At 40.2% G+C, this 10,119-nt stretch overlaps 1 protein-coding gene across 1 annotated transcript; it reads right to left on the bottom strand.

Annotated features, from left to right (window-relative positions):
* Window positions 1-7,914: 7,914 nt before the first annotated feature.
* LOC309701355 (uncharacterized protein) lies at window positions 7,915-9,154 on the bottom strand. The gene is made up of 3 exons (XM_082525484.1): window positions 8,795-9,154; window positions 8,591-8,708; window positions 7,915-8,459 (listed from the first exon to the last, which is right to left on the bottom strand). Exons 1-3 carry the CDS (start codon window positions 8,864-8,866, stop codon window positions 8,299-8,301), a joined length of 351 nt encoding a protein of 116 aa, XP_082381610.1. The 5' UTR covers window positions 8,867-9,154; the 3' UTR covers window positions 7,915-8,298.
* Between the last annotated feature and the right edge of the window lie 965 nt (window positions 9,155-10,119).

Below are 10,119 nucleotides of genomic sequence, written 5' to 3'. Positions count from 1 at the left end.
TTAGAATGAAGGGTAAATTGGGTAAACTGGGAAAGAATAAGATAAAATATATTAATTAAAGTTGAAAATAAAATAACTGTACAACAAAATACACAATATAGAACTATATAAGAATGTATGAAGAAATATAAATAAATATATACACAATAACAGCAGCTGTACAAGTATTAACTGGAAATGAAGAATATAATGTCCAGTGTTGTGCAATCCACATTATGTCTTGTGTAGTGCAAATATGCTTAAAGTGATTTAAGTGATGAAGTGAAAACAATGTCCAGAATGTCCAGTGTGTGTGTAAGAACTGTATGTGTGGGTCAGTATTGTGTGGTGGTGTGATTGAGAGACCGTATCGCCTGCGGGAAGAAGCTCCTCCTCAGTCTCTCTGTGTTGGTCTTCAGGGAGCGGAATCGCTTTCCTGACCTCAACAGAGAGAACAGTCTGTTGTTGGGATGGCTGAGGTCCTTCACGATCTTCCTGGCCTTGGTCCAGCACCGCCTGCTGTAGATTGAGTGCAGGTCAGGGAGCTCGGAGCGGATGGTGCGCTCAGCTGATCGCACAACCCTCTGTAGAGCTCGTCTGTCCTGCATGGTGCTGTTCCCGAACCAGGTTAAGATGTTTCCCGCCAGGATGCTCTCTATGGTGCACGAGTAAAAGTTCCTGAGCACCTTGGAGGGCAGTTGGAAGTCTCTCAAGCGTCTGAGGTGGTAGAGACGCTGACGGGCCTTTTTCACCATGGTGTTGATGTGACAGGTCCTGCGTGATGTGAACTCCGAGGTATTTGAAGCTGTCCATTCTCTCCACTGGGCACTCATTGATGACGGGGGTCTGGTAGTTCCTCTCCTGCTTAGTGCTGAAGTCCACTATCAGCTCCTTTGTCTTACTGACGTTTAGAAGGAGGTTGTTGATTAGTCAGCTTTTATTCAAATACAGTCCAATACATATTTATTAATCACATCTAGTTAACTCAGGCTCATGTTATAGCAGCCATCGTCAAAATATGTGCCGACCTAACAATGTTGTTAGGTCAGTATTTTACAATGATTTCCATAGGAGTCGAAATCACTCTATCGGCGCATCTAGACAGTGGTGGTAGCAATTTTCTTTTTTTTCTTGTTTTTTTCCTCTATGAATTCACTCTAAGATACATAAACCCATTTTAGGAAAGTAATGAATGTTTTACTTAGAGTTAAATGATTCTTAAAATACAAAGGAAGTTTTGTTGTTAAAGCCATTAGGACCTTTTTTTTTTTTTAACTGAGGTCACATACAGTGGGGCAAAAAAGTATTTAGTCAGCCACCGATTGTGCAAGTTCCCCCACTTAAAATGATGACAGAGGTCAGTAATTTGCACCAGAGGTACACTTCAACTGTGAGAGACAGAATGTGAAAAAAAAATCCATGAATCCACATGGTAGGATTTGTAAAGAATTTATTCGTAAATTAGGGTGGAAAATAAGTATTTGGTCACCTCAAACAAGGAAAATCTCTGGCTCTCACAGACCTGTAACGTCTTCTGTAAGAAGCTTTTCTGTCCCCCACTCATTACCTGTATGAATGGCACCTGTTTGAACTCATCATCTGTATAAAAGACACCTGTCCACAGCCTCAAACAGTCAGACTCCAAACTCCGCCATGGCCAAGACCAAAGAGCTTTCGAAGGACACCAGGAAAAGTATTGTACCCCTGCACCAGACTGGGAAGAGTGAATCTACAATAGGCAAGCAGCTTGGTGTGAAAAAATCAACTGTGGGAGCAATCATCAGAAAATGGAAGACATACAAGACTCTCCCTCGATCTGGGGCTCCACGCAAGATCTCATCCCGTGGGGTCAAAATGATCATGAGAACGGTGAGCAAAGATCCCAGAACCACACGGGGGGACCTGGTGAATGACCTGCAGAGAGCTGGGACCAAAGTAACAAAGGTCACCATCAGTAACACACTACAACGGCAGGGAATCAAATCCCGCAGTGCCAGACGTGTTCCGCTGCTGAAGCCAGTGCATGTCCAGGCCCGTCTGAAGTTTGCCAGAGAGCACATGGATGATACAGCAGAGGATTGGGAGAATGTCATGTGGTCAGATGAAACCAAAGTAGAACTTTTTGGTATAAACTCAACTCGTCGTGTTTGGAGGAAGAAGAATACTGAGTTGCATCCCAAGAACACCATACCTACTGTGAAGCATGGGGGTGGAAACATCATGCTATGGGGCTGTTTTTCTGCCAAGGGGACAGGACGACTGATCCGTGTTAAGGACAGAATGAATGGGGCCATGTATCGTGAGATTTTGAGCCAAAACCTCCTTCCATCGGTGAGAACTTTCAAGTTGAAACGAGGCTGGGTCTTCCAACATGACAATGATCCAAAACACACCGCCCGGGCAACAAAGGAGTGGCTCCGTAAGAAGCATTTGAAAGTCCTGGAGTGGCCTAGCCAGTCTCCAGACCTCAACCCCATAATCTGTGGCGGGAGTTGAAAGTCCGTGTTGCTCGGCGACAGCCCCAAAACATCACTGCTCTCGAGAAGATCTGCATGGAGGAATGGGCCAAAATACCAGCTACTGTGTGTGCAAACCTGGTAAAGACCTATAGTAAACGTTTGACCTCTGTTATTGCCAACAAAGGTTATGTTACAAAGTATTGAGTTGTATTTTTGTTATTGACCAAATACTTATTTTCCACCCTGATTTACCAATAAATTCTTTACAAATCCTACCATGTGGATTCATGGATTTTTTTTTTTCCACATTCTGTCTCTCACAGTTGAAGTGTACCTCTGGTGCAAATTACTGACCTCTGTCATCATTTTAGGTGGGGGAACTTGCACAATCAGTGGCTGACTAAATACTTTTTTGCCCCACTGTATCAAGGGAGCCAGAGGGCAATGTTGTCAAAGCCATCTATGAAAAAAATTCAAGCTGCCCTCTTCTGGACACTAAATAATACAGTTTAGCAAATTCCTTCTCTTCTACCACACACTAGTCATATGTATATAGAAGCTATAAATATACAGCCCCTATTATATAAGTATAAAATGGCCTGTATTTATATAGCACTTTTCTAGTCCCTAAGGACCCCAAAGCACTTTACATATCCAGTCATCCACCCATTCACACACAGGTGATTGTAGCCACAGCCACCCTCGGGCGCACTGACAGAGGCGAGGCCACCAGGCCCTCTGACCACCACCAGTAGGCAACGGGTGAAGTGTCTTGCCCAAGGACACAACAACCGAGACTGTCCAAGCCGGGGCTCGAACCGGCAACCTTCTGATTAGAAGGCGACCTCCAAACTCTTGAGCCACGAGTTGGGAACATAGATACACTGAAAACAACTTAGAGTGTTTTGGCTTAAAAGTTCAGCATGACACTGAAAGGGAAGCAAATAAAATTTTGTTATATTATTATTATTATTATTATTATTATTATTATTATTGGTCAAATTCAAGAATCAAGAATTAAATTAGTGATAACAGATCAAGAACATGTTTTTTATATTGATTAATTGTTTTATGTACCAAACTAACTCCTCTGGAGGGCTCCATCATCACTGTCAAATTAATGATTAAAAGGGATCTACGCTCATTACAGTCTGAGGCGTTTCTCTGTCAGCCAAGGCTCTGTCACAGAGAAGCAATAAAAGAACTGTGAAACCGGTGACAGTTACCAAAGCAAAACAATTTATCTCTGTCTTGGATGCAACAGAGAGCAAACAATTGATTTCATACTGAGACTAATACTTTATTCATTGCAGGGATATGGAACCGCGACTACAGGCAAACTTGTATGATTCCAAAATCCTCCAACAAAGCGATAAGAAAATCCTGACCCATAACCATAGCCCACTGTGATAATGTCTTATCGAAAGCTATTTTAACCCAAAGCAGGTAAACATTCAATTCTCTTTAAACCTTTAGGACTTTTGTAGATTGTTTCTTTTTGCATTGTTACTCTTGTTTTTTTCCCCCATCTCCCCGTTACGCCATAACACAATTTATAAGTCATCTGGGTTGACTCTTTCATTTTTAGCATATCTAAAGCCTGCTAAGTTGCAATTTAGTCAGTAAATACACTCTTTAAAAAAATAAACAAGCTAGCCATGTTTATTTTTTGTATATAAGTAATCATCTAACAAAACAAGAAAAACATGCTTTGAAAGGATAAAGAATACAAAAAAAAAAGTTTTTGGATTTCATGAAGCATTTATACATGTTTCTAGATGTAGTCTTTTTCCAAAGACTGGTCTTGACAGCCAGTTCGTATTCCCGGGGCATCAAATAGTGCCTTTGAGGCACAGGGTTATGGCAGTAGTGCTCCAACATGTCAAATACATTCTGTTGCCTACAAATATCCAGTGGGCAAAATCATAAATAAAAGGCAGTGAAATAAGACTAATGAGTGAGCACAAAGAAAACAAAAAGTTCTCCTTATGCCACTGCTACCCCTTCTGCATACTAATGCGGACTTTGCCAAATGACATGTGTGAATATTTCTGTAATGCCAGTTTTATCCAGAGACTAATTACAAAAGAGGTAACCACGTCAACTATTGGTTTCTGGCATTTCGAAGACTGTTAGTATCTGGACCACAACAAAGTTGTTTTTGTGGAGACAGAAGTGTTCATATTTAGACTAGAGGGTACAATTGTCAGCTGACAATAGCTAGCTAAAACCTAATAGCTAGATAAACTAATAAAATTGCACTCACCAAAACTAAACAGACTTCTTGGCTCATTTTTACCTCCATGTGCAACCTGCTACAAAAGACCTCAGCTATACTCAGCTACACCATGCAAGCACAGAATACCAGCATGTCCAAGTCCCTTAATGGGTTAATTAATAATGGTTGCTAAGAAACTATCCATAAACAGTCTGTGCAGATTGACTTGTTTTTGAAGCCAACCTCAAGTTGTATTTATTCAGACCCAGATGTTGCCACTTGGTTATATCTGACATAAATGCAGTATCTGACGCATCGTTGTGTGTTGTGACTAACACGAGACATGGGATGTTTTCATTTGAGATTAATGCCTTTTTTTCTAATAACTAGGCTGACTTTTTTTTCCTGCAGTTGTCATATGTTTGAAATGTGTTTTTTTGTCTGGGAGGTGTCAACAAGGAACAGAAAAACTCAGATCCTTTCCATCAGAAAACTGCAGAGCACTTGCAGAGCTTGTTGTGCTATATAAATTAATCTTATGGAGCATGCCACCAAGGTCAACTTTCTTTTGTTGTTTCAAAAGTTAGTCTGAGCAGGAAGACAATGATTTTTCTTTTCGAGCACATACCTATTTTCTCTGAGACATTTTCATTGCATCGCAGAGTAAATATATGCACATATGATAGGGCTCCTCTGTACAACTGATATCCACAGGTGGAGGGTATCATAAAGTTAATGTTAAATGTGGAACACACACGCACACACACACACCCCAGTGTGATGAATGATGCTTATTGCTTTGTTGGGGTTTAGTTTATATGTCTCTCTCCTATCACCGACCCCACATTTCTGCTTCAACACATTTTTGCTTCAACACATTTTTGAGGCTTTATTGCAGAAGGCTGCTGTATTTGTAATAATGCTAATATTTTTGTCACTCGTTTCCATCTGTTTGTTGCAGTTGCTAGCAACCCTATTTAGGAGTATGCATCAGAAGGGGGGAAAAAAAAAAAAAAAACCCACCAAACATGTATTATGATGAATTATCTGTTTTTGCAGCATCACATTACAATGAATGTTCTCTTAGACATCTGCACCAATGGCAAAAAACAGTTCTTTTGTTTTCAATGACTAATATAATTAGGAATATAATGATGTCATCAAGATATGGTATAAATTAGATGAAAGGTTTATGAGATTAGAGTCAATGTTAAAAGTTTCCAAGGCAAGATTTGTCATTTCTTTAAATAGTCTTCAGGAATCGTTCTCCAGGCTTCTTGAAAGATAACTAAATTTCTTTTTTGGTTGTTGGCTGCTTCTTGTTTCACTCTGTCAGCACGATCCCAAACTGTTACAATAATGTTGTGATCTGAGCTCTGGGGAGGCCAATGCGTGGCTTATTGCCTTGCACTGTGTGTTTTTCTATCCAGGTATGTTTTGCACTGCATTGGCATGGTGTGACAAGAACCCCATTGGCTGAAATGCAGCTTCAATCCATGACAGACCCTTCAGTATTTGCACCAAGGGAGTGGCACTCCAATTTCATTGTACTCTGTACAATGACAATAAAGGCTATTCTATTCAGTATGTCTTCCTGATGGCTGTAGACAGTTTTTTGATAACCCTGTCCTGAAACCTCATACATACTATTAATGACTTGAATCAAAAATTACAGATTTGGATTTCATCACTCCAAAGCCTACTTTGAGCCCAGTTCTTGTGTACTTGGTATACTTTATCCATTTCTCCCCGTTTCGCCTCCTTGAGAATGGCTTCTTGACATCCTTCCACCAAGACCATTTCTGATGAGGCTAAACTTGATTTTTTTCCTCTTTCCCCATTTCTTAAGGAATTGACTTGTAGTTACTTCTTACCTCTGCTTTTGTCCTCCACCTTTCCTTAAAAAAAGATTCTTAAGGACAGGCTGCACACTATGCTGAAATTTCCATCGAATAGATCTTCACGAATTAACTTGTTTGCACAAGTCTTTGGTATTTTAGGTAGGTTCAACACAAGAAATTGGAACCTGTGTTTTGCAGCTGTCAGAAAGTACAGTGTCAAGTGTTCTGTCTGTGAGGTGCCCACACTTGAAAAAGACCAGACTTTGAATTTCACTCACTTTATTTTGACCAGCTAGTAGGTAGGTAGATGGGTGAAAAACCTTTCAACACAAAAAAAAAGAACATTTCATTAATCATTCAGATAAATTAAATGCATTATACAGAAGACAAATGAAATAAAAATATATACACTTGAGTAAAGCCACTTAACATAGCTAAAGCTAAATACTTTTGTCTAAACTATCATTTAACCCAGTTTAAGTTAGTTTTACATTCATTGGTTTTTAAATCACAGAACTGAGTAATTTCAAGCAACAAAGATGAAATAAACTGTGGTTCTTAAATACACAAAGTGTCTACCTTGCATTTTACACCTTTTATAAACAATTAAATTTTAAAGTATACATTTAGAGTTTGCAAATATTTTAATAAAGACTTTAACCAAGGATTTTCTTTTACAAAGAATTATTTTCCTTAAATCAAACCAAACATATTTACACTAGTTTTAAGATTTACCAAGGATTGGGGGTAACTATTTTTAGTATTAATTAACATAAATGTGGGAAACACTATCTACATAAACAATTTACTCAAACTTAAACATTCATTTTAATATCAATATATTTTAAACTTAAATGCAGTAACTATTTCCCAAAGCATAAATACATTTCCACAATTGAGCTTCCATAGTTCCCCAACATATAAGCAGCAAATATGAGTCCAAGAGCTTACCGATAGCCCGTCTAGCTTAAAGTCTTCCTCACAGTTGCAAGCGGATTGTGCTTTGTTTGCTGTCCTCTCAGTATGTCACACCCAGGTCAAATGACTGCTGCATGCATTTTAAGGTCTACTAGGCACGCCAGCCCTTGATTGCTCTAATTCAGCTCACCTGGCGGAGCGGCGCGCACCAGGCCGCGCTTAGTTATAGATTGCACACAAGGTCTAATCAGCAGCCATGCGCAAGCAGCAGCACAGAGCAGGTAGTGGGCAAGAGGAGGAAGAGAGGAGTAACAGCCACACCTACTAGGTCAGCGCGACATACAGAAAGGTACAATTGGTTCTTTGGTCAGTTCATTTTTTGAGTTGGTGTCTTATAATACTACAATGATTCTGATGTCATTGTTCAGTGACTTAGTAATTAAAAAGAATTTTTCTGAACAGATACAGGGACTGGACTGAAAAGCTAGTGATGGGCAGATGAAGCCCCATGAAGCACTGAAGCTTTTCATCCAATTGGTTCACCCCAACGCGAAGCTTCATGAAGCTTCATTTGCTCTAGCAGGACACCTACTGGACGTAAAAATAATAGCTGGCATGAATTTGAAGAGTGTGGCCTTTTGCACACAGCCTGTAAATGTCAACAACAAAAGGAGTGTGTAAAACATGTATATTGTAGTGATGGCAGTATACTGTGTATATTTATAGTGGCAGTATGGGAAATGATTATTTGGAAATGCTTGAAATGGAAATGATCATTTACTGTGAGGTGAGGTGTGGTTGGGGTGTGGACAGTGGTTGTGCTTTTGTAACGTTGAGGTATGGACAGCTACACACTGCCTGTTCACATTTTATTCTGTAAAAACTAAATTTTCACTGCTTTTATGACCTTTTTAGTGGGGAGAACATAGCTAGGATTTAATGATTTAACAAATCTTTTGAATCCTTTGTCCTCCACAATGCTAAATGGCTGGGAGTCCTCAATCACCATGCTGACCAGGTCTTCATCTATTTGAGATTGTTCTCCTGAGGAAAGACAATAAAGATAAAGCACAAATATAAATATCACATACGTAACTTATAACAGTTGTATAATATTGTTATATCATTTAGTAACATTACTGCATCCTATATTATCATTGCATTTGATGGCTCACCTGGTCTTGCTCCACAATCGGTGTCCCCCTTATTCTCATGCAAAGCTCTGTAGTGCCTAAGCATGGATGAGGTGTTGTTGTTATATCCCAGCTCCCTGGCACATAGCAAACACTTCACCTTGTACAAAAGTCAAGACAGCTCAACATAAATTGTATTGCACCATCAGTATCATGAAAATACATCTTCTGTAGAAATTTACATACCTTGTTGGGAGGAATAAGATCAAAATGTTCCCACACAGGGGAGGACATCCTCCTCTTCTTAGCTGGCTCCATTCTCTCCTGACTTTCCTCACTCTCATAAACCTCCAAACGGTCTCCAAACTCTCACTAACCGCAACTCTCCATCAAACACCCACATTTTTGAATGAAGTCTGAGGGGTTTATATCGCTGTCATATCTCGCGGCAAAGTTCGAACCACTTCATGAACCAGTCACGTGGTACAGCCGGGCAGCGAGGCTTCGGACGTCATCATTTTCAGCTCCTCCCATAAATGAAGCAAGCCTCGATACGCGCTTCGCGGAAACGCCCCCTCCATTACTCGACACACGCTCCGAAGCCTCGATACAGAACGTCCCATCACTATGAAAAGCATGAAAATGCAACAAATTCACACAGAAAACTCAATATGGGCCAAAACTGTTGCATGAGCATGACCTCAGGACTATGTCTTGTAAAATCTGACAACTGTACCTTCTGATTCAGTAACTACACGTTCATGGTAGTCAGTGTTGGGGAGTAACGGAATACATGTACCGCCGTTACGTATTTAAAATACAAAATATGAGTAACTGTATTCCGTTACAGTTACCGTTTAAAAAGGTGGTATTCAGAATACAATTACTTTGCTAAAATAAAGGGATTACATGGGGGTCTTTTCCTGTTTCATATGTTAGGCTATGCTCGCTCTATTTTTGGTAATTCCACGCTGGTGGAAACCCAAACTAAACACACATTAAGAGGCTCAAATGCCTGTGTCTCAATCTCGCGTCTCATAATGACGTGAAGAAATATATTTTTTTAAATGATTTAATATGAAGGCAATAGGCTGAGTGTTACAGGAATAGCCCTAAAGAATGTAGCCTCATGGGCAGTGTAGTCCATGCTGCAGGGAGAATGGACTGCCATACCTGTTATCTGTCTGTGAGCGCCAGGAAGGGAGAAAAAGGAGAGTGGAAAAGTACGAGTTGTCACAGAGCAGAAACGGGAGCTGGAAGCATGTAAATATAATAATGACCACTGCAGCCAAAAAGAGTGCCTGACGAGCCCAGTTGTAGGCAAGCTATTAAGACTCGACTGTTCACTGTGTTCGTGTTTTCCTCTGAAACTATAAGTTCCACTGGAGCAGCCTTTCAACGCCTCTCTCTGTCTCTCGCTAGCAAAGTTGACACAGACAACAAAGTAAAGCTAGTTTTCAGCTAAGAGCCCGACACGGAATCCAACGTATTAGCCAGAGGTCCCTTTATTACGGTTTGGAGCCGCGGACCTTTTTTATATACGCGCCGAATAGTTTTCTATACGAGATCAC

Source organism: Aulonocara stuartgranti (assembly GCF_965226115.1).
Source record: "Aulonocara stuartgranti genome assembly, chromosome: 23".
Classification (NCBI taxonomy): domain Eukaryota; kingdom Metazoa; phylum Chordata; class Actinopteri; order Cichliformes; family Cichlidae; genus Aulonocara; species Aulonocara stuartgranti.
Note: the sequence above shows the minus strand (reverse complement) of the source record. Positions and strands in the feature narration are given on the sequence as shown.